We start from the raw sequence: 26428 nt of genomic DNA on the forward strand, positions 1-26428 counted from the left end.
AGACCCATCATAGAGTACAATGCCCCATTTGGGATGTACCTCACAAAACACTTCCAACAGCTGGAAAGACCACAAAAGTACCTCACCAAGAGGATTACTGGTGTCAAACATATGTCCTATGCTGCCTGACTGAAAAAACTCTGTCTATACTCAGTGGCATATCGCTTACTCAGAGGTGATCTCTGCCTGACTTACAAAGCCATGTCCAACTCAGAACTGATGGACATGCTCCACCTAAAGAAATCCAAGTCACTGCGAGCCACATACTCTAGTGAGCTAAACCTTGCCACAACAATAAATAGAACATGCTGGAGGGATAGATTCCTGTCACAGAGTCTCCCCATGCTTTGGAACAAAATTCCAAATTACATCAGGCAGCGCCCCTCACTAACACTCTTCAAGAGAAACCTTGATGAGTGGATGGGTAACAGAAAATACACCCCTGGGATCACTTCATTGGCTCTTCTTGACAGAGGATCAGTTAATTAATCAATGGGGCGGCGAAAGCTGACACACTCTGGCTAGGCTTATAAATGCCCTCGGGCAAATAGCCTAGTACCTACCTATGAACCTATGAACTTATGAACTTTAACTGTACTTTGACTTAGGAATGGGGTCCATTCCTGTCATGGTATTAGAAACCCAAAAGACTTGGAGAAATTAAAAAAAAATTGATACCATGGTATTTGATGGCACAGCAGTATTGCCCCAGGGGAAAGATTCCCTTCTTATACTTTATCTGCAGTCATGGACCTCATGTAGATATACTGCAAAGTGAAAGCTTATCTCATTGATTTTTTTGTGAGATTTATGTTCAAGTGTTAAAGCTATTCCATTTGTTCATTAATCCTTTTATTCATGCATTCAATTTTCCAATAACCCATTTTGTCCATTTCAGGGCTGTGGTGAGCTGGAAACTGTTCCATCATTCAGTGGGCAGAATGCAGTGTTGCTAATCCTGATCAGGGAGCAAACCATCTGCAAGTCAGACAGAGACCCACATAACCACACACACACACACACACACACACACACACACACACACACACACACACACACACACACACACACACACACAAACACACACACGCACACACACACACACACACACACACACACACACACACACACACACACACACACACACACACACACACAACACACACACACACACACACACACACACACACACACACACACACACACACACACACACACACACACAAACACACACACACACACACACACAAACACACACACACACACACACACACACACACACACACACACACATACACACACACACACACACTTATTATGTACATTGTAAGAGATTGTTGTGGCTGGCCAAAGGAATGACTGCTAACGTTCTTTAAAGTGTGAATATCCTGTTTTCATCAAAAAAGAAAAGAAGAAAAAAAAAAGCCTCATCAGTTTTAGTGTATAAATTTATCTATAAGCTGAAACTTAGGTTAGCTTCATTTCATAACCTGCACATTAAATTCTTAAAAGTTTAGGCAAGAGCTGTAAACACATTATTATGCTTTTGAGACACAAAGAAATTCACCATGAGATTGAAGCTCAGTAGGTGTATCTTGGCATCCACATCGAGAACACAGAAAGGAAGGTTAGAATTGTAGCTCCTAACATAATTCTTTGTAGTACATGGAGCTTTAGCTACTCCATGTACTACTGGTTACAGAAAAAAATTAAAGAAAAAGGCATAAAAAGTGTTTTACTGGCTTTGAAATAAATAACATCTTGAAATCACCATCTGTTACAGTGCATGCAAAAGCTCTATTTTTAGGGTTGATCCTTTTACTATATTGTGAGGGGACATGGTTATCATTGTGAGGAAACAAAATTGAAAAAAACACTGGTGGCTTTGCAATCCTTCATGTTGATGATATAATCAGCAGAGTTAATGCCTGGTCATAATGCAATTATGACAGATATGTTTTTTTTTATCTTCATACTGTTTAAGACCAAAACTCTTCTGTTTTCAAACAAGTATCAAAATCTTTTATATTCTAATAATTGGACCATAGGATCATAGGCTAACCTGCCCTTGAGTCTTTTTAAGCCTAGCCATTCATGCCCCAGTTTTCCCAAATATAAATGCCCATTGGCTAGAATGGCTTTTGTATATGCCTGTGCCTTAGGACATCTGCAAACTACCACTGTCCATAAGGGCCACAGGTGGGAATCAAGAGGTTTGTGATTTCCCATCCATTGGTCCAAACTGCATTTGAACAGGCTTAGTGAAGAGCTCTGTTTCACATGAATGGGGAAATCTGTTCAGAAGAAGTGATAATCTGAGACACACACCTGTCACTCCAACATGTTTTGTTTATGTCACAGATGAGGTTTAGTTCCGTTGATCAGGTAAATCTTTTACTGGTTGTTTTGGCTTGGATCAGAGAATGCTTTGTAGGTTATGCATAAATGTATTTTATTTTATTTTACATTTGTTAACCTGGGGTGTCTGACTGAGCCGAAAAGACCATTTTTCAACAGAGGCCCAGGGAGAAAAGCTCCACATAGAAAAAATACAGATACATTTAGATATTTAGACATGATCAGTAATCTGTAGGAGATGGAGTACCTGGACAGGGCTTTGAAGTGGTCCACATAGGACATATTTTTTACAACCTGTATTCTTTTAGTGAGGATCCTCTATGCCCACTCCAGCTGTGGCGAATGCCTGGTCAATTACATGCCAAAGGATGCATTGTACTCAATTATTGGTCTAATGAGGGTTGAGTAGAGTGGGACTATGATCTTCTTAGATCTGGATTGCATGCTCTTACTTAGAAGTTGTCCCACACAGAAGGATGTTCTCACTACTATGGACAAATGGCAATTAAAGTTCAGTTCCTAAGTCTCTTACCACTCGGTCTACTCTTAAGGTATTGTTATCAATGTTGTAATTTGCAGGGTTGGTCATCTTCCCATAGGGTATAATTTTGCACTTTTTTTGGATTGAGTTTTACACCATGGTTCTGATACCAGTTATTTGTCTGTACCAGACCATCCTGGAGGATATCTGCATCTTTGGGGGATTCAGAGATTACACCCAATGTAAAGTCATCAGCAAATTTGGTCACCAAAAGGCCCTCTACATTTGCCTTGACTTCAGAGAAGTATTTTACAAACAGAAGATGTCCCAGCAACAAGCCCTGTGGGACACAACTAGTAGCAAGGCTCTTGATGGAGGTGAAGTCCCACACCAAAACTTCATGCGTTCTACCTGTGAGCCATTTGGCAATCCATTGCTTGACATAGGGATTCATGCCTAAATTTGTGAGTTTGTCTACAACACTTGATTGACATATTGTGCCAAATGCCTTTGCCAGTTCAAAGTAGGCAGTATATAATTTTGCCCTTGTCCATGGCTCTAGTGACCTTCTTGAAAAAGTCCACCAAATTTAGTAGGCATGACCTGTCCTTGATGAAATCAGACTGGGATGACTCCAGCATTTGAAGATTTCCTATGTCTTTGTTTATCACTTCCATGATAATTCTTTCCATGGCCTTGCATATAAGGACTAGGTAGACTTATGAGTCTGTAGTTCCCTGGGTCTGTTAATGATCTACCTTTGTGTAGAGGGTTGACTTTTGCAATCCTCTACTTTCTAGCGACAGAACCTGTCAGGAGGCCATGGTTGACTATAGAGTCTAGTGCACCTGACAGGTCATGTTTCAAGCTATTTATGAGGCATGCTGGGATATTATCAGGATCCATTGCTACAGTGCTTTTAGCTCTGGAGAGTGCAGTGAAGACTTGTTCTTTAGTGATAGTTGTGGAAAAATGGTATAGGGCATTTTCTCAAGGAAACTGGGGGTGATACGAAGGTGAAACTGGAGCTAAATGTATCGGTCATCAAATTTGCAGTATCTCCCGGTTCAGTACAGGAAGTTCCATTTTCTATTAGTTTAGAACACTGCTGGGTGTTCCTTTTAAGTTTGTATATATAACTGAAATATGCCTTATGATTATCCTCAGCTTAGGAGGCTACATTTGCCTCAAAGTTGGGTTTGGTGCACTTGATCAGTCCCTTGATTTGATTGTTCTGACTGATTAGGGAGGATTTTTTGTATTTTGGGCATAGCTCTTCCTATTTTTTTGCAGAATTTTCTTTTTTTTCGGTTGTACAACCTATTTATACTTCAGGTCCACCAAGCAGGGGCTACTTTTTGGAGGTTGTTGTAAGTTTGTTTTGGTTTGGTACTGCTGTTTCTATGCAGTTATTTACATGCTTGTACAGATTTTCAAACACTACTGCATAAACCACCATGTTCTTCGAGTTTGAGGGAACAGGGGAGAAGGCTTGGAATTTAGCTATGCCATCACTTATTAGGAGGTAGTCAGCTTTGGAAAAGTTTTTAAAGGTTATGGGGTTAGCCAGTAGTTCAGTCTTCATATTTATTTCAAGGGTGACTGCTTTTGATCTGATCTGATCAGTGAGGGCATTACACTGTGATTGCTAATTTCTCTCATATTTCTGAGAATGTATCTCAGTTTATGGTGGTATAGTTGAAATCACCCAACAATACATTTTTGGGCTGAACTGTGAGTGACTCCAGTACATTCAAGTACATGGTTTGGTTATCCTGCATCATAGATGGGGATCTATAGCCAACAAGGATAAGGTCTTGGACTTTAACTTAGGTTAGTTGGATGTGGACAAGCTCAGGCTTGTCATATTGTTTGACCAATTTTGATGTATGCTTACTTTTTATGTCCTTTCTTGTGCTGTAGCTGGTCAAAATGTGTGGAAAGCATTATAGCCTTGTACTGCCGAGGTGCCTTCTGTGGCTTTAAACCATGTATCTGTAACTGCACACATGTCAACACTCTCCAGGGTGAGAAGCACTTCCAAGGAGTGGAGTTTATTGTTGAGACTCCTAGCACTGAACAGTAATACATTTAGTATGTATTGCATAGAATTTGCTATGTTGGAAGGTTTATTAGATTGACATTGCCTAAAAGAAGCACTATAGGAATGGCTAATGTTTTGACTAATACCTGAAAGCTTATTGAGTACAGATGCAGGCCATCCTAGCAAAGCAGCATGGTTTGTCGATAATGTCCTCCCAAGCTGATGAATACTGGGCCCCCTTGGAATGACACCAGTAATTAAACCAATCGTTAAAGTCATTTATCTTTTGTTTATATTGTGGTATCATCCTTGGAGAAGGTAGAATGCTGTTCAGCATGGGGCTTGTACCTGCCTGAGGCACACACTCTGAAAGCTCTATCATCTATAAATGAAAGAACAAAATTGGTTTGGACTCTATGATCCAAAGAACGTTAGATGGAGGGTTATTGGTAGGCTGCAGCCCATGTGGCCATTGCTCTTTGTTTGAATATGCTTTAAGGTCGAAGCAATTCACTAGCAAAAATATTCCCAAGATATATGAAATCAAGTTTGTAGGCAATTGCAGTACTGATTGGATTATTTATTTAGCAACATGTTCATGTTCTGCATTTTATGTAGGACAGACTTTACGTCCACATAGAATATGTATTTCAGAACATTTTAGTGATATGAGAAACAAAAGACTGTCCAGTGCTCTTTATAAACATTCCATTCAGCATCCTATGGCTCGCTTCATGTTTGTCATTATTGATAAAATTCAGGGAGATAGGAGAAATAAAATTGGATGGCATAATATTTTAAATAAGAAAGAAACCAGCTGGAATATTAAGCTAGATGCTTTATTTTCTCCAGGTCTTAATAAGCACTTGTAATTTGCCAGTCATGTAGCAGTGTTGAAAGTGAGGGTAACTATAAAATGTGAATTGAATTGGTGGTTTTATTTTCACTGAGGAAGGTGTATTTGCCGAAACCAGTTTGAATATTAATTGTACATTCATATATGTCTTTGTCTATAGTGCTTTTGCACTAGTTGAACTGTGGACATTAAAAGGGGTGTGATCCACTCTACAGTACTGGCTGGTTTATTGTGTTGTAGGCAGCTAAAAGGCCACCAAATTTAAAACCACAAACAGAATTTAGGGTTGCCGCCTTTTAAATGGGCCAAAGTGGGGCATGGGTATGTGTCCAATATGACGGTAACCACATCCTCTAGCCATGACATTACCACTGGAGTGGTGAAGAAGATGTAGTTTTGGGTACAAATAATGTGAAGTTATACGGCACAATGAAATTTAAATTATGCAGCTATAACAGTAAAAGATAAGCATTACTGCAAAAACATACATCACTCATGTAGCATTAACAGTAAGTAAACTTGATTAAAAAACATACTATGCATAACAAACAAATCAGTAAGTTTAAGAAAAGCAAAAACCTCTACATTCAACACATTACAATTACCTTAACTAGAAAAAATTAAAAAATCTACATACTGCACACAAGCACAGTTACATTTTTAAATGTATGTAATTAAGAGTGGATCTATTGTAAATTAAAGCAAAAATCTCTAAGTTCTACTTATTACACTAACTATATCTATTCTAAACAATAAAACTAAAAATTATACGTAGTCCACACATACAAGCACACTGAAATAAAATATATATTTTTTAAATGTGTACTTTGTATTTGATTTGATATCATGAAGATGTATCCTGTTTGATTCAGTATTAAAGTCACTGCAACTTATCAGGTAATTTATACTCATCATTTTCTCACCTTTTAACAAGTCCACACTGCAACAATTTTGCACATCTGTCCATGTATTTTTAACCAAAGAAAAAACTTTCTCTGTAAATGCATTGGATGTTGTTATATATAGTGCAGTCAGCTTGGACCCTTTGAAATGCTTTAGCCACTTTTCTCCTGGTGATAAGCCTGCGGTACCTAATTCCTGGAAAAAGGACTTGATTGTCCAGTATTCCAGGAAAAGGACTGTTTTCATCTATGTCCTGCAGATTGAAGGCATTTGTGACATTAAGTCACTGAATGCAAAGGACTCAGTTAAAGATAACTTAGACAGTGAAAGCAAGTCATTGTTTACACTAAAATCAAGCCACTGTTCTAAGAACTTGACCCCTGCCTCCAAGAATATGATGAAATCTCTTTTCAACTTGTTGAAAAAAAGTACTGTCTAATGAGTTCATATGTGCTCTAGCTTTTCCACCAAAGAAGGCACCTTCTGCTTCTTATGAGAAACCATCACTGAAAATGTCACCAAAGCAGTAAGTACTGCATTTTCTATTATGCTTATGTGCTCACTGAAATCCATGAGAATGACACACAGAAAGCGCAAATAGTACTGGGGCAGTATAGGGAATATAATCTCCCCATGCTCATTATCTGTAAATTACAAGCCATATCTGCCATGGGGTCTCCTCTTATCCCTGGGATAGGAAATATATCTGGTACACTGAGAGATTTTTTTACAACTCTCTCAGTAGCTAAAAGGAGTGACAGCCACCTTGTTGGCAAGTGCTTTAGAAGATTCTCAAATTCCATGGCACAGAACGCACAGAAGTCTTTCAAGTCTCTGGCCCTCATGGCTGAACCTGAGAAGTGACTGAAACGTTTTATCACAAATACTTCTATTTCATAAGGTAGTTGTGCTGTAGCTTTTTTGGCTTCATTATGAATTATGTGGGCACCACAGCCAGTCTTTTGGAGGGATGGACACGTTTCTTTAAATCTGGTATATACTCCAGATTTTTTTCCATCGTTTACACTGTCATTATATGCTGAAGTGCTGCCCCAGGGCAAGGAGTGCTTTTCCATTATGTCTGAAATGTGTTGTGATATGGCCTAGGCAGATTCATCACCCCTTCTTCTTTGGAAAATTATTGCTGAACAAGTGGAAATAATTTTATGTTTCCATTGTTGGAAGCATAAAAAAAATGGTAAATGAAGTGCCTGGTTTCTGCAGGTCATGTAGGAGTCATTCCAATGAGTACAGTCCTAGAACATTTTTAATGATGGATTTTGCCTTGGTCATTCCACAAGATAGTTTATTTGCCACATCTGAGTCTCTGTACAACTTGCTGTCCAGTTTTACTGCACAGTCCAAACTATCCAATCATGCATGTCCTTCCAGTCCTAGGATTAGGCAGTCAGTTTTGACGATCAGTCACTGTGTGGAGTACTGCATACCGTTCCTATGTCCATGTCAGTTTTCCACAGAAAACCTAGCATTTTTTCACTTTAACAAGGCATGCTATCTGACTGGCTGCACTAAATTATTTATATGAATGCTGTATTGAACCTTGTCCTTGGAGATCATGGCTAAAAATATTCCAAGGAGCACAAGTTCACTCATCCAGTTAACACACACACACACACACACACACACACACACACACACACACACACACACACACACACACACACACACATATATATATATATATATATATATACACACACACACACACACACACATATATATATATATATATATATATATATATATATATATATATATATATATATATATATATATATATATATATATATATATATATATATATATATATATATATATGGGTCTACTGTGCTTCATCAAAGAAACACTTCTTCGAAAAAGAACAGTAGATCCACACTTATGCAAAAGTGCACTTAACCGAAAGTGCACTTTCGCAAACAATGATTCAACGAACCGTTAAGGAAGACCAAAACAGTTTTTTTGTAGGGGGGGCAAGCCACTGTGCAACCCCCACACACCCCCTACTTAAATATACCAACTCCAAGATCATACTACAATGGGGAAACAGGTAAATTCCCTTTTCCCCACTGTGGTGTGCTTCACCACCTCAGTGTTCCTTAATGATTCGTTGAACCGTTCTTCACGGAAGTGCACTTTCAGTTAAGTGCATTTTCGCGTAAGTGTGGGTCTACTTCTCTTTTTCAGAGAAATGTTTCTTCGATAAAGAGAAGTAGACCTATATATATATATATATATATATATATATATATATATATATATATATATATATATATATATATGCAAACACACATAAATATATAATGTGTGTCTGTATATAGTTAATAAGATTTGAGGTTTATATATATGTGTATTCCTATTAAGTGTTCAAACTATCAATATTAGCAAAATTGTTCAAAAATTAATTGTTAAATTTGGATGGCATTTGGTTGTGCAAGATCATGGTACACAGGAACTGGAAATTTTCCCTCTTTTCTGGCTGTAGTGCAATCTCAAAGTTGGTATATTTTTATATATATATATATATATATATATATATATATATATATATATATATATATATATATATATATATATATATATATATATATATATATATATATAATTAGCAAGGAATGTTAGGAATGCATGGAGATTGACTATCTGCAAAAAAAAAAGTTTTGATTTTTGCTTTATTTTGATTTTTGTGAACCATTTAGTTTCAAATATTTTCAAATTTTTAGCTCAAACTTGTTCAATCAACTGATATATATATATATATATATATATATATATATATATATATATATATATATATATATATATATATATATACACATATCTGAACACATTAATTGCACATAACTGAATTTATGTTAATAATCATTCCTAGTTGCATTCTCATCAGTGTAGGAAAATGCACGTTTGCATAATCTGCTGGAAAAGTTTCTCTCTTACAACAAAGTATACCTCTTATTTATACACTGCATGCAAAGATACAAAAAAGAAAAAACAGAGAGTAGTACATCATCTTCCTAATTTTACTTTGACTTATTTGCCAGTTAGTTGTATTCACTTCTCTCTCTTGTAATGGGCATAGACTGCATTAATAAACACTTGGGCCTGCCCTCTGCACCCTAACAGAAAACTTTGGTAACTATCAGCCTCTGACCCTCTTCACTGTTTGGCATTCAAGGTAGCAAAATAGAAAAAGCCATGAAAGTAATGAATGTTTGAGTGCTATAAACTGAATTATGCATCTGTGGTATCATGCTTGACACTTTCTTCACATAACGACTTTGTAAATCTTTTAATTTGTAGAACACAGCTCTTCACCTGGCTGCTCAAGAAGGTTACACAGGTGCAGTCAGTCTATTACTAGAAAATGGAGCAGCTATCACCTTAAACAAGAAGAATGCTTCCTATTTTCATTTAGCAATACGGAATCAACGCAAAGAAGTGGTGCATGCTGTTATTCAAAGTAAAAGGTACATCGACACTTTAATATTCCATTGAAATTCAATACAGCTATTTTGTTAAGCAGATAGTCTATACTGTATTCGCAAATCCTCCACTGCTACATATGTCTTTGTTTTTCATAATATTCACTGTGGTTGGTGGTTTAGATTTATTAAAGTTTCAGCATATATAATGCAAGTCTGTGCTAAGACCTACTTACTGGGTATGTCTTTATAGCTCCTAACTCATCATTAATACTTAAAACATATATGCAGTGTTGTGGTGTAAAAGAACATCTTATACAAAATGTGACTCTCTGAATCTCACTGATAAAGCATCTCGTGATACTCCAGGTAGCTTAGCACTGCAGGTACATTTAAAAAAATTCACCTTCATACATGCGAGTTGCATGCTGTTGGGTCAACATGGCCCAGTGTGCCCTTTATAGTATTCCTTCACCTGTCAGTAAGCAAAATAGTATGGGAAGTGACACAGCAAAAAGCGAGACCAGATTCAAAGAAAGTGCTTGCAGCAAGACTGGCTTGTTCCCTGGAAAGTAATAAAAAGGTCAGAGACTGGATTTAATATTACCTAGCAACTTTCTTTTCCTAAGTTTGAACAAGCTGGCTACATTCTGAAATAACCCTTCACTTGCTCCTGTAATGCAAGTGATGTGATGCTTCAGTAACAAACATGCCACAACACCGATGTGGCCCCTTTGCACATTATTGTTACTGCTTGAGCACATGCATTCAGGACCCCATACAGCCAGCACCAGCATTAACGAATATTTGACAGGCTGTTCAGGATCTGTGAGGGTCATAAAGCACATGGAAAGAGTGAAGGACAAACTTTGGCCATGGAACTAGTGGACTCTGTGGTGGCTGGCATGACTGAACATGAAATTGGAATAATAGCAAATAAGGAGCTGTAGAGGGAGGTAATGCTCAACGAAAACAATGCTGAACATCTACCTTTCATTATATACCTTCAACTGAATACCATATGTATGAGTTTGCAGAAAATTTGATGCCATATTCCAAACTACACTGCAGTTTCATTATTTTTCAGCTAACATTCAATGTGGGTGGTCATGGTGGTGTAGCGGTTAGCGTTGTCACCTCACAGCAACAGGTTCTGTGGTTTGATTCTTGGCTGAGGCGGCTTCTGTGTGGAGTCTGCATGTCCTCCCTGTGATCATGTGAGTTTACTCTAGGTGGTCTGGTTTCCTCCCACATTCTAAAGACATGCAATAGGTGGATTGGACACTCTACACTGGCTGTAGATCCTGCAAGTGAGTGGTATGGATGAACTACTGTGGCAAGGGTAGCCACCTGGTGATGTAAACTTTGGCTTGAGATGATTGTCACCATTGAAGTGACACCCTGACCCCATGTGCAATATGGGAAAAAAATGTTGAGGATGAATGGATGGATTCAATGTTGGTGTGTGTGTGTGTCTGTGTGTAGCTGTGCTTTCATCTACTGTGCAGTCAAAACTAAGTATTTTTTTTTTTATTTGAAGAAAAAATTAAATAATGCACATGTAGGGCAAATTCCAAAGGAAAGTTTAGGACATGCTGCATGCAGAAGGAAGATATCAGTGTATCACTGGTGGATGCAAATTCATAATGCATACTAAAACAAGACTAAGTAATTCCCTATTCAGTGTAGGATAATTATGGATGCCGCACATGCCCCACAGATTCCAAAACACAATTTTCTTGCCCAACTAAACTTAAATGCAACAAAGTACATTGCCAACAACTTTCTGAAATCACTCAGCAGAGGTCATATTGCTTTATATATATGCCACTGTATTCCATATATTCCTAGTAGAATAACAAACCTTATTTAAAAAAATACATTCTAATCTGTAGTGAGAGTAGGGAACAGGTTGAGGAGACCCTGGAGAGGTGGAGATATGCTCTAGACAAGAGAGGAATGAAGGTTAACAGGACTAAGACAGAATATATGTGTGTGAATGAGAGGGAGGATAGAGGAATGGTGAGGATGCAGGGAGTAGAGTTGGCAAAGGTGAATGAGTTTAAATACTTGGGATCAGCAGTTCAGAGTAAAGGTTAGTGTGGAAGAGAGGTAAAGAAGAGACTACAGGCAGGGTGGAGTGGATGAAGAAGAGTGTCAGGAGTGATTTATGACAGACTGGTACCAGTAAGAGTGAAAGGGAAGATCTACAAGAGGGTAGTGAGATCATCTATGTTATATGGGTTGGAGACGGTGACATTGACAACAAGGCAGGAGTCAGAGCTGGAGGTAGCAGAGTTAAAGATGTTAAGATGTGCATTGTGTGTGATGAGGATGGACAGGGTTAGGAATCAGTATATTAGAGGGTTGACTCAGGTTGGAAGGTTTGGAGTCAAAGCCAGAGAGGCAAGATTGCATTGGTTTGGACATGTGCTGAGGAGGGATGCTGGGTATATTGGGAAAATGATGATAAGGATGGAGCTGCCAGGTAAGTGAAAAAGAGGAAGGTCTAAGATAAGGTTTATGGATGTAGTGAGAGAGGACATGCAAGTGGTTGGTGTGACAGAGCAAGATGCAGAGGACAGGAAGAAATGAAAACAGATGATCCAATGTGGTGACCCCTAATGGCAACAGCCAAAAGAAGAAGAAGAATTAAAAAAAAATACAACTGGGATTTAATGCAAAACAGCAAGCTGAGGTACTGCAAGCCATACTAGAGGATGATCCCAAAAGGCATCTAGCTAGCTAGTTAGGACCTGAACCAGTCTGCACTTAAGTCAGTTCTCTGACCAGGAAATAATACATAGATATAGATTAGCTAGAGAGTTGGTAGAGGTTGTGTTCAGGATATGTGCACCCCACATGTATGCTCACAGTCTGCAGGGTAACTCAGTACCAATAGAAACAAAAGTGTGCCTTAGTATATGTATACTGGTCTATGGGACATTTTAGCACCATATCGGAGATACCATAGAAGCTGTCACAAAGGTGATACTGCCATTCCAACTATCTGGAATTTTGTCAATAATTAAATGTCATTTTTGAATATCAACATGATTCATATGCTTGTGTTATAAATGTATTAGAACAGTATGCCATATCAGATGGTTTGTACAGACATGCCCTACTGGATTAGAACTGGCACCTCAACTAAGTGTCATGTTTAATCATAGCCTCACCTCAGGCTTCATGCCCACTGAATGGCACACAGCTACAGTTATCCCACTCCACAAGGGGGGATCCACCATGATCTGGGAACTATCGTCCCATCAGTCTGACGAGCCTGATATGCAAGGGCATGGAACACATTACCATGGAACTTATAATCAATGACATTGGCAACCTTCAAACACTGGATCCCACCCAGTTTGGGTTCGTGAAGGGCCAGTCTTGTCTCCTGAACCTGACTGACTTCTTTGAACCAGTCTCCAGAGCTGTGGATGAGGGTAAGGTGGCCCACACAGCCTATCTGGACCTTGCCAAGGTGTTCAACACCATCCCCCACTCTGGAATCATAGATAAACTTACTAAGCTGGTCACAAATCCCTATGTAACTCGATGGGTTTGCCAGCTGGCTTACTGACAGACCCAGACTGTAAAAGTAGCTGACTCCAAATCCAGCTCCAGACAAGTGACAAGTGGAGTACCTCAGGGTTCAGTCCTGGGACCGCTCTTGTTTGACATCTACTTCTCTGAAGTACAGGCCAACACTAAGGGACTCTGGCTAACAAAGTTTGCAGATGACTGCAAACTGGGAGCCAATACTGAATCCCCAAATGATGTGGATATTCTACAAAAGGGCCTTACAGAAACAGATGGTTAGTGCCAGAGCCATGGGCTCAAGCTTAATTCCAAGAAATGTATAGTTATCCCCTTTCGGAAAAAAAATATGTATCCATGAATTATCACATAGGTGGCAGTACACTAAACACTGAAAGTGTGATGAGAAACTTAGAGACACAGGTGGACAGTAGTCTCACCTTCGATAACCACTTCACCACAACAGTCTGGAAATCCTTCTATGTGGCAAATCTCACCACTAAGGGCTTTTCATCCAGAAAAAAGGAGGTCATTGTCCCACTGTACTCATTCCACATTAGACCCATTAGAGTGTACAATGCCCCATTTGGTATGCACCTTACAAGACATCTGCAATAGCTGGCTGGAAAGGCCACAGAAGTACCTCACTAAAAGAATCACAGGCCTAAAGCAGATGCCCTATGCTGACCATCTAAAAAAACTCCAACTATACTCTGTGGCATATCGTCTACTCAGAGGTGATCTCTGCTTAACATACAAGGCCATGTCAAACCCTGAGCTGTTGGACATGCTCCACTTAAAGACATCCCAGTCCCTCAGAGCCACATGCTCCAGGGATCTAAAGCTTGTTATCACAATGAACAAAATATGCTGGAAGGATAGGTTCCTGACCCAGAGACTCCCCATACTCTGGAATAGACTGCTCATACATGTCAAGCAGAGCGCTTCCTTGGCCCTCTTCAAAAGGAAGATGATTGGATGGGGGATAGGAAATTCACCCCAGGGATCACGTCAATCATCCTACTGGACACGGGTCTAGGGAAGTAAATATTGTGGGAAGAAATATCCAGGGAATTGTTATGGTTAGGCTTGTATAGGCCCTAGGGCCAATAGCCTAGTACCAACCTATGATCCTATGAACATGTGTGCTGAAGAGGTATTTTACAAAGTGCTGTTTAAAGATGTAACCACATCATGCCCTACTGGATTAGAACAGAAATGTACCTGCACTATTGTAACTATTTAGATGTATATATTCTAACAATGGAAACTGGAACACAAGAGGTTCAGAAAAATAGCTGAAATTAAAGTACCTTTTGGCCACATAATAAAAGAATGTTATGTTTCTGTTTCAGTGCAGTAACAGACACAATGTCCAGAACTAAAAGTTTTCTGTATTGTTTTGGAAGTATTTTATTGTTTTATGACTTCCAGGTTCTGCCTTAGATCTAAGAAAAGCCCTTGTCTATATATTTTCACACGTAGATACTAAATGCTACCAGCTGCATCAGTGGGGGGTTTCACATGGGATAGAGTCAGATAAGAAATGATGTAATTCTGCAAGCTATCCCAGCAGTAATATTTGAGATATTAATCTGGGAAGTCTCTTAGTAAGAAACTATATTTGTATTTTGTCTTTGACCTGACAACATCAAGATCCACTCACCATGTCTGCCTTGCTTGTTCTGAAGTAATTTATTAGGATACAGTAATTCTCTTAGATACAGTCAGGAATATAGCAAAGCTTAGCTTAGATGTTTTGCTTTATTTAATTGAGAGTGTCCTGCAATCCTGTTTTAGACCATATCACAGCACCACCTCTGCCCTCCTTTCTTTTACAAATACCATATTCCAAAACAGGAACAACAACAGGCTATCGTCAGCCCTATTTCTAGACCTGTCGAAGGCCTTTGATATGGTCAACCACAAATTACTCATCCATTTCCTAAAATCCATCTCCCTAGATAACCATGTTATTCATTGGTTCCTATCCTATCTGAATGGCAGACAACAGGCTGTATTATGGCAGGGCAAACTGTCCACCCTGATACCTCTCACCCTTGGTGTCCCTCAGGTTGTCTACTCTTTTCTATTCTCATCAACAATCTTCATACTGCCATCCCTGATGCAACCTGCATTCAATATGCAGACAATTTTACCCTGATCTGTACAGCCTCCTCCCCTTTAGACCTGCAAACCTTAACACAAAACACATTTAACACCGTTGAAAATTGGTTCTTTAATCACTGTCTGTTGTTAAATCCTAACAAAATTAAACTGCTCTTCTTTACCCTAACCAGTAGATCCACCCCATTTTCCTTCTCCACAACATCCAACAATGGTACCTCTATCTCTCCAGATGACCATACCAAGCTTTTAGAATAATAGTGGACAGTAATCTCAAATTTGATCTGAATATAAATAAAACTATAAAAACCATTAACAAGACACTTGGCTCATATAGAAGCAGACCTTTTCTAACTCCATTAGCTGGGACTGGAAGTGCCCACTCACACCTATTCTCCACCCTTCTATATGCCTCCCCCATACTGTCCAATTTGAACAAAACTGAACTTAGTCATCGCTCTCACTGTTACAACCATATTGCCATATTTGCTATAGGCTCAACATATAGGACACACCACTGTCAAAACCTCAGTCTTCTCAGGTGGCTAGAACTTCCTAGCCTACTTCTGTTCAATCAGCTTATAGTAGCACACACAATTCTGTACCACCCTGAAAATACTCCACCACTCAAAAATATCATAAAGCCATACAGTAATTTATGGCAACTATGATTATCCAATAAACTGTTGGTCCAAACCCACAAATCCATTAACTCAGCTGACAACTTCCTATTTGCCAATGTCATTGGTAAAACTTGGAATTCACTTCCATCTAACCTTACCCCGAACCTTCTTTAAGTATCTTCAAAATAGGCCTCAGACAGTATTTTAAAGAACACTGGCTTTGTCCCTGTACTAACCCTGATTAATCATTACTTATTCAATGCCTTATTTAAATTAATATTGTACACATCTCTTACTCATAATAGCTTGCTGCAACCTATTATTTTTGTATACTATTACACACTGTGTATATAGTGAGTACCTACTAGAGGGCTTTGTAAATATGTTTGACACATATTATGCTCTATCTGTGTTATCTAGAGTTTTTCTCCTTGGGCTTCTGCTGAAAATGGACATATATCCAGTCGGAGTATCCTGGTCAACAAATGTAAAATAAATAAATACATATTTCCTGTAATTTTGAACTCTGGTGTAACTATATATTGAGTATTTTCTTGTTCTTTTATTATTTATTATCAACTATATTTAAACCTTTCATTGTGGCTGATTTGTGTAGAGAAATATTTATGTTCTAAGAGTACTTGCATATTTATTTGGTGACATTATGTGGGCCACTCCTAATAGCCTTGCTCTTGGTCAAACTACCATTTGTATTAAAAGTAACATTACACAGTAAGATAAGTAATGTTACACAGTAAGATGGACACCCTTTGTTAAGGCCCTCAAAGTAGGTGACAAGGTGACTGGTGGTAGGGGAAACTACCTTATAGTCTGGACAGAAGGGGGCATAGCTAGTAAACCTGCACCAGCTTTTCCCAGGGGTGTGTGTGTGTGTGTGTGTGTGTGTGTGTGTGTGTGTGTGTGTGTGTGTGTGTGTGTGTGTGTGTACATAACCCAAACCTCAAAGAGTGTGTGCATTAGCTACTTGAGCAGGGACATGAAGCACTGGTTGGACAGAGATGGTGCTGGAATTCTTGGCTTGGTCACTCAGTTGAGATCTCAACTATATAGCTGTGCCACTGGAAAGTATTATTAGGGATCTGGAGAAAGAGGGAGAAACCAGCCCCAGACTGACTGTGGTCTCTGTGTGCTCTTAAGGGAAATTACACTTGATGCAGAGAGCTGCATTTGGAAATGCTGTGTTTGTACTTGTCATCCTCCCAATGTACGTTCCCTACTGGTGCTAGTGGTGAGGTTGAGGCTCCTTGATTACTGGGCCAAAGGTGGGGCATCACAGTAGCATCCCTGACAGCTGCTAGTCACATCGTCTCACAGATTCTGGCAATAATATGCACCAAAGTAGATGACTATATCCACTTCCTAACAACACCCATGGAGGTCAGAACAGCAATGAAAAGATTTGTATTCCATAGCCAACTCCCCCTATATCATCAGTGCAAAAGACTGCACTCACACACCAATTAAATCCTCAGCTTTACCTGGTGCTGAATGGTGCATCAATAGAAATGGGAGGCCATTGCTCAATTGACAGGTAGTGTGCTCAGCAGATGGCCTCATTAGTAATATGAAAAAAAAGCTGTAGCTGGCATATTGATACAATATGGAGGGAAAGTTGTCTGAAGGCTGCTTTTCAGTATGATGAAATTCCTGACAGACTATTACATAGTAAATATAGGACCACAGCTATGATGTAAACAGAATCTATAGCTGTCAACAGTAAGTATGAGGACACAGACCCATCCTGCCCTGCTAAGAATGCATACAACAGAGCACACACTGTGACAAGAAAGACCATGTGCATGTGTTTGGTATGCTGAAAACAATATTCAGATATCTGTACACATCCAGGGATGCACTACAATACACCAGAAAAGGCATCACAGGTGGTTACCATATGTGCCATGTTACACAACAACATGATAACAGCAAAACATTGTGGCTTGCCCGCTGCAGATGTGAGTGACCTACCCCAAGGGATCCCTATTTCTAATGATGACATATCAGAGCTGCCACAGCACGATCAGGAGGACACAGCAGTGAGAAGAAATAGGCATGGGCAATGGAGGATGCAGACATATGTTCTAGCTCAAACAACACAACACCATCTGACACCCTTTGGACATGGCAAACCACACATGTAAATGTACACTGACTAAACAGTGATGTCCACGTGTTGCCCCACAACAGCAGCACAGAGCATGACTAATGGAAAGAAATCATTAGCTGTCCACATGGAACATCATACACAACAGTTACATGAGGTATATCGGTAAGAACATATACAAAACACTCAGTAGGTACACATCTGGATATATACAGAGGAAACTTCACCACAGGAAGCCTCTCTACAAGGTACATCACCAAAGAGGACCATACAGGCAAATGTGTGTGATGCAGGAGGTGTACACAACAGAAAGTGTTATGGCACAGGTAGGATATCATTATACAAATAACTAGCTTGGGAAGGTAGTCATAAAATAGTCAGTCCCACAAGAAATCTAGGCCCATGGTGAGTATAGGAATGTATCAGCACAAACATAACTGAAGAGCAGGGGCTATACACTAACATTTATGTATCACACATAGAATTGTGTGATGTGTAAAAGTGAGATATAACACAGTAAACAGCATATATTACCATGAGTAATTACAGATATCTCAAAGACTGGCCAAAAAGAAAATAAAGACAAACAAGCCTCACATCCCAAGTGTGGTGGAATGTCAAACATAAGGCAATGCTCTGATGCACAATTTATTGCTGCAACATGACTCACTTAGTAGTAAGAAAACATTACAACATGCAGAACATCAAAGACAGTTACTACGCAACAGACATGGAACAGTCATCAATGTTGGGAATATAGTGACATAAATGCTGTAAATATGTTGAATCAGTGAGATATGGGAAGGCATGCATGGAAACTACATGTCAGCATGAGGATTTAAAATGGAAACAGGTCACAGCAATGCAGTGAGTGATGAGGGTTAGGCATGTGCAGTACCATATTAAAATGCCATAATTGACACAGGTATTTGTACAGAGGCATACTTGTGCATGCAGGAATGGCAGACAAAAAGGAAACATGTAATGTAGTAATCAATGTTGGATGACAAAGAGAACATACATACATGTATATATGTGCTATATGTCAACTAGCAAGAGAGGCAAACAAAGAAGCATGGGGGTACTCACACATAGCATATCTGTACTAAAATACCAATACCAATGACAAATAAGTGCCACGTATCACAACTTGAAGCTAGTCACCTAGGTCAGATAAATAATCAGAACTTGCAAAAACACCTGCAGATAGATTTGTTATTGATCAGCCCATAGATCATCATTGCCACAGGGTCAGAATGACACAACAGAACAAGCACTGGATCAACTGTCAGTATTACTCTAATGCAGTCTTGGATGTCCATGCTGATGGCTCCTACCGCATTCAGAAACACTTGTCCTGTGGTGCTGTACCAAGGAGCTGGATGTAATGATACTGGCACTTTAAGACACAATGTAGGTAGAAGCAGTACTGTGATGTGACAGTCTGGACATGACTGCTGTGAGCAGTTAAGTGACCAACAGCAGATGTGAGCATACACTACAGCACAGACATTGATGTCTGAGGGCCATGTGTGGGTTTAATAAGAGGGGCTCTGGTTCTCCCCACATAAGGCAATTTTCTGGGTACAGTCAGGGCATGTAACACCTGGTTCATAATGTAGGAATGCTCTAGCACAGCTGAAAAAAGTTTTCAACAGAGCATGCAGCAGATAACACACTGTCATATTGTCCAGAAATGTTACCATGATGTCTCCATGTCTGTGCTTTGGTCCTTCATATAACACATGCAGTTGGTGTGCTGCAAGCAGGTCAGAGCCATGACATTACTGTGAATGTTCATGTGCCTGTAATAGTAAGCCGACATCCTCTGGCACACATTCATGCACATGAACTACATTCCCACATGTAGTCCAAAGGGAAGTATCGGTCCATCATGGGAAACAGTCACCATCATTACCAGACTCTACCTGGAGACTGGGTCATGATAATCACCATGTCCATCACCTGCTCTCTGCACATCAAATAGTCAGCCACATTATCCTCTCTATTAGAGACTACACCATGAAACATAGGGCTGGACAGTGAACCCACTGGAGTGGCCTGTGTGCTATGGGGCAAACTATCACAGTAAGGCACACTGCATCCCACATCAGGATCAGTGGTCAGACTACTGGAGGAGGCAGGTAGTGGATGTGCTACAAAAAGAGACAGATGACAAGTCACATACATTCATAGAAATCAAATGATGCAATATAGTACTGAAATCTGGGACAACTATATAACTACAATGCTAATGATGATATGGGCTTTCCAGGTTGTCATGACTGTTAGTAGTTCAGGGACCCTATATAGCTAAGATATGTCATGTAATTTACATGCCAAACAAATATGGCAGACAATGTCAATACAATTACTAAAACCTACCTGATATTTCCTCCACTGACTCTACCACTCGTGGTGAAGGTTGAAATGCCACTGCTAAGTGAAAGGATAGACATACACAAATCAATATTAAGCACCTAGAAGGCATCATGTAACTTTTCACTTGAGGTATAAAACACAGGAAATAAGATAGACAAATATAGGATGAGAGAGGCTGATGTGCAGATTCCAGGTGCCATTTGCAGATGAACAGAACCACAGTTGTCATGAAGGGCAAAGCTGTAATTAAGAAAAGTGAAATGTAGCATCCATATAGACTGTGTTACTAGACATGTCTTCCTTGGCTAGGGAGCATGTCATCCATTATAATGCAGTTGCTGTAATAAACAATGGCACACAAACAACTACATGTGTATACTTCACTGTCATAACATGAAGCAGAGACACACAGCAACTATGGATCACACTAACTGGATATAGAAACACTTATATGACAAATAGTGCACATGTCGCTTAGATGTACTTGTGGAGGAAACAAGGCAACATTGATATCCTAGATCACAGATGTGCTAAACAGTGCTGTACAACTTCAACCATAAGAACAGCTTTACTAGGTCTGTCTGTATGTGAAACATCCCAGCCCATGTCTTGCAATGATGTATAAGTAGGTTAAAATAGCACACAAACAACAACATGTGGGTATACTCCACAATCTTAACAAGAGGCAGTGACACACGACAACTATGAATCACACAAACAGGATTTGAAAACACTTATGTGACATGTATATCTGCTGTTCACATACTGTCAGACCTATGCAATTGAAAAACACAGTATCATACATGTTGCTGAGGGTGCTGTGTGTATACTGTGTTGGTAAGATGACAGGCTATAACACTTACATTGTGCATCCACATCAGGTGTGCGTTCATGTTCACAGTATACTCCTGTTTCTGCAACACAAATATAACGTGACAGTAAAAAGTGGGACTTAATGTCCTTTAATGAGAATTGGTACATTATGCAGAGTTTTTGAATGTTGGACATGCCTGCATGTCCTGGAACACCTGCCGCAATATCTTCTCTGGGTATCGAATGATCCTGGCAGGTGGTATGATATGACCCCAGGAACATCATTATCTCATCTGAGAAGACAATGGTAGCCCACCCCCAGTGGCATTCCTTGTCATATCATAGCGGTGGTGTCTCTTGGCTGCATGGAGGATCATGTCAGAGCAACATTGCCAGCAGGCTTCCCTGGATCCATTGTGAACACCCACAGAACTGATCATGTATGTAAGATCCATCCACATAGTATTGCCTGTCCATAAAAAGAAGGTTGTGGCGATACTGGAGCAAAGCCTCAATTATTATTTCATTTGCTCTTTGTGAAAAATTGTCTCTCCTATTTCTGTTTGACTTCTGGAAGACAGCATGATCTGGACATCTTAGAGTTTATATAGGGACTCACATATTGACGTAACAATGTTAAAATACATCAAATGAGTAGCTCACCTCTCATTTACAATGCATAGCTAATAAAGATAATCTCAATGAACATGAAAATATGTCTGAATAAGTGATCCATATGGCCTAACAACATCAGAATACATATACAAATCTATTAATCCATTTAACAAGTTAGTGTAGGTCATATATGCAGGAGTGGGAGTTGAATCCATGTTAATGGATATTACAAGAAATATAAGCCAAACACATTACCAAGGTGCCACAATGCCAGCACTATAGGAAGGGCTTTGCTATAGTTACATGCATTTTCAAACACAAGTACCAATTCTACTTCAAGAATGTAGGATGCATCTCAGATATTATCACAGTCAGTGACAGACATTCTATCAAATGTGAATGTCATGATGTGGTATGCAACACAGCTACTGACATTTATACATAACCAGGGCAGTAAAACATCAGGGTATGAAAATTACCTATTATGCAGTCATGGCTACATTTCATCACAAGAAATGAAAATGCTAAGCCATCCTAACATTGCCTATATCTTATTAAATGTTCTAACAACTACTACATGACTAAGCATCAGATAGTATCTATAAATCAGTCACTGAACATACAACTTGTGGAAATCCCCATAAATCATTGGTCTCTGCAAACATACATAAGATGTTAAAGGTTATTCTGAAATAATTACATATATATGTTCATTACATCCATATCTGTGGGGCTGATTTGTGTGTATCCATACAACTGTGAATGGGGAAAAAGCTTCTCGTCACTGATAGACATTTACCCATATGTATTCATATTGTTGAAGTGCACTCCCCCTTTATGTAATAGACAGATTCTAATGCAGAGAATTTCAAACATATGCACAAAAATATGTTTGATATATCTTACACAGCATAATGATAACACAGGTATGTGATAATAGCACAGTATCCCATCAAAGCAAAGCAAGCGTGACACCTTTGGACACTAGCTTTATGTTAGCCATACCGCAGAGTGAGGTTAGCTAAGTGCACAGCTTTTAAGTACCATTTGCACCATATATAATTAGCATTCAATGTTTTGGAATACCATTAGCAAATGTTTTAAGTTCTTGAATTTCAGACCATTAATCAATAGCTTGGCATACGTGTACAATGCTCAATGCAGCTGTTCAATAGGTACCAATAAACGGGAATATTTGTAAGATGTCACTAAAGACCTCCAATAGTCTACAACTATTCTATATGCTTAAACTTTAAAATGCAATATTGATGCACATTTCTACCATACCATTTCTTCATGTCAACTGAGTGGGACCTCAGTTATCATTTTTTGAAAGGCATTTTTGTAAAAGCTTCAACACCCATAATGAGGATGTCAATTGAGAGGAGGCTTTGCTAAGTACTGTTGCTGAACTGGACAGAGGAGATGATAACCCAGAAGCTCACTGTCTATTTGGACATGAATACAGCATGAGGGCATATCCCAGGAACTTCACAATGATTGACATCTGGGATCAGATTGTGAGGGGGAATCACAGATGGGCTGGGATCTAGCAACCTGGCTTGCAGGTCCAACACTGCTATGATGACCTACATCAGAGGAACACAGGATCTTTGCTGAAGGGTCACAGAGGTCTGATGCCAGCCACCAGATACCTACAGTAAGTCACATAACCCACACCTTAGCATTTACATTACCGTATATGTATAAAGTAAGCATATGTGTTTCTGGGAGTTTGTGTTTCAAGAGTATTCCATGGATATATGTACTGATAATAATTTAGATTGAGGAAATTTATTTATACTCATTAAGCTTAGCATTTGTGTGTTGACACATTCTGAGAGTATCAGCAATTATATTGGGCTAGTGTACTCATTATGCAGAACTGTTGATTTATGTCCATATATTTATACAGAGTTGACACATATAACTACTTATGCTATTCTATAATACTTGCTTTTAGAATGCTTAATGAACTGGGATATCCCTTAGCCTTCACTGGTTTAGATGAAGTGGTAAAGCAATTTGGCAAAGTGACAATTGTTCTACTATGTGTGGATTCATCCCAGTGTAGTCTATTTTTGTAAAAGCAATTATGGTGATTCATGTGATCTTGCATATCACATACGGAAGATCTATATTTGTTTAGTAACTTATACAGTACAGATTTTTGCAAATATAGCACGGCCAAGGTGCATTAATGCCTATAGCACTTAGGCTGCTGATGACTACACATTTCTCTGTTATCCACAAAGCTTCTAGAAACATCAAACAATATACTTTTGTATGTGTGAAAGCTGAGTAATACATATATTAATAATGCATAAAAAGTAAAGGAAACAACAGACCACGGCTGTAGAGAATACAAAATAGTTTAATCCACAACAAACATAGAATGGTGAGCATTTTCATGGACCAAGCCACTTCATCAGACATTGAAACAAAGTATAACATTCCTTTATATATCATCCTACACTCACTAATTGGGACCCCACCTTAATTTAAAGACACAGGCATTCCATGTGCAAATGAAAGACAGCATATAAAAACATTATAAAAACAGAATATAGGAAACAACACATTTAAAAACATGAACCAACATTTTTAAAAAACTAAAACACATCAAAGGTATATTAATGTTTCACTTTAACAAGTCTCTTCCTAGAAGAATGGGCTTGATGTTCATTTTGTCATTAAGCCCCCTGCCCATACTGGCCCTGAGTCTCATAATCCATTCAAGTTCTTTTGTCTCAACTTTCAGTTTCACATCACCCCCCCTGAGGTTGTCCACGACTCTGTCAATGGCCATGAAGGTGAACCTATGTGTATCACCAAAGGTTCCTACATGTCTAGCTAAGGCATTCATCTCTGCCTTCCTCCCTATATCATAGGAGTGTTCCCGCATGCGATCTCTCAACCTCCTGGTCATCATCCCTACATAGAATGACGCACAGGCCACACAATGGGCCAAGTACACAATGTTTGTACTATTACAGTTTGCAGAGAGTTTAAACTTAAACATTCTATCCATACCAGGATGCTTGAATTTTCCACTACCATCTATATACATACAGAAATTGCAGGCTTTACAGGGAACGGTACCACCTTTACCCCCACTAACAGGATCCTTTGTCAGGCCATGTTGTGACCTAGGTCCACACAGGATCCATTTCAAGTTCTTTTTATTTTTGTATACAAACTTAGGGGTATCACCCACTAAACCTTTAATAGCATCATCAGCACACAGGATGTTCCAGTTCCTGTGAAAAATGTTTTGTAGAAGCTTTATATTACTGGAATAAGTTACTGACATTCTCATTTGTCCATCCAGAGTCCCTGCCCTCCACACTGGCCGTTCACCATCAGAGAAGTATAGTCTACCCTCTGTGCTCCTACATTCAATTACACCCCTCAGGGTGTCCTGAAGTTCAGTGGGGGCATAACCTCTATGTGAGAACCTCATTCCCAGATCAACCAACTCACTTGGGATTGTATACCTTCCATATATGTGCATTGTTAATCGATTTACACATATACAGTATCTTACTTTATGAATCTTACTTTATGAATGAGTTTTCATTGAATACAGCTTTGACATGAATGATTGTGTGTGTGTGTGTGTGTGTGTGTGTGTGTGTGTGTGTGTGTGTGTGTGTGTGTGTGTGTGTGTGCGTGTGTGTGCAGGCGTGCACACTCGCGCATGCGTACATATGTATTTATATTAGCATGCCAGTTCATGCGTGTGTCAGTTTGTCTACACTGACACAGACAAACAAGTGGTGTCAGAGTCATGGACTAAAACTGAATGCCAAGAAATGCATAATAGTATCTTTTGGGAAGTCATTCATCCCTGGTAACTATCATATTGACAACACACCCCTTAGAACTGACCCAGTAGTCAGGGACTTAGGGACACACATAGACAGTGATCTAGCCTTTGATCATCACATGTCTACAGTGGTGAGGAAATCATTCTATGTTGCACAACTTATAAACAAAGGCATGGCATCTAAAACCAAGGAAGTAATTGCCCACTGTATTCGGCATTCATCAGACCTATTGATGAGTACAATGCTCCATTTGGTATGTACCTAACAAGGCATATCCAATAACTGGAACAT

At 39.2% G+C, this 26428-nt stretch overlaps 1 protein-coding gene across 1 annotated transcript in view; it reads left to right on the forward strand.

The window, feature by feature from the left end:
• The window catches only part of LOC122797757 (transient receptor potential cation channel subfamily A member 1-like), a 1751748-nt gene that overhangs the window by 515083 nt on the left and 1210237 nt on the right, over positions 1-26428 (forward strand). Inside the window, exon 15 of the mRNA XM_044066281.1 lies at positions 9961-10127. Within this exon, the coding sequence (XP_043922216.1) occupies positions 9961-10127 (167 nt within the window). The remainder of the gene's footprint in view (positions 1-9960; positions 10128-26428) is intronic.

This window comes from Protopterus annectens, chromosome 3.part1 (genome assembly GCF_019279795.1).
Source record: "Protopterus annectens isolate FY-2018-M chromosome 3.part1, PAN1.0, whole genome shotgun sequence".
Lineage (NCBI taxonomy): Eukaryota > Metazoa > Chordata > Ceratodontiformes > Protopteridae > Protopterus > Protopterus annectens.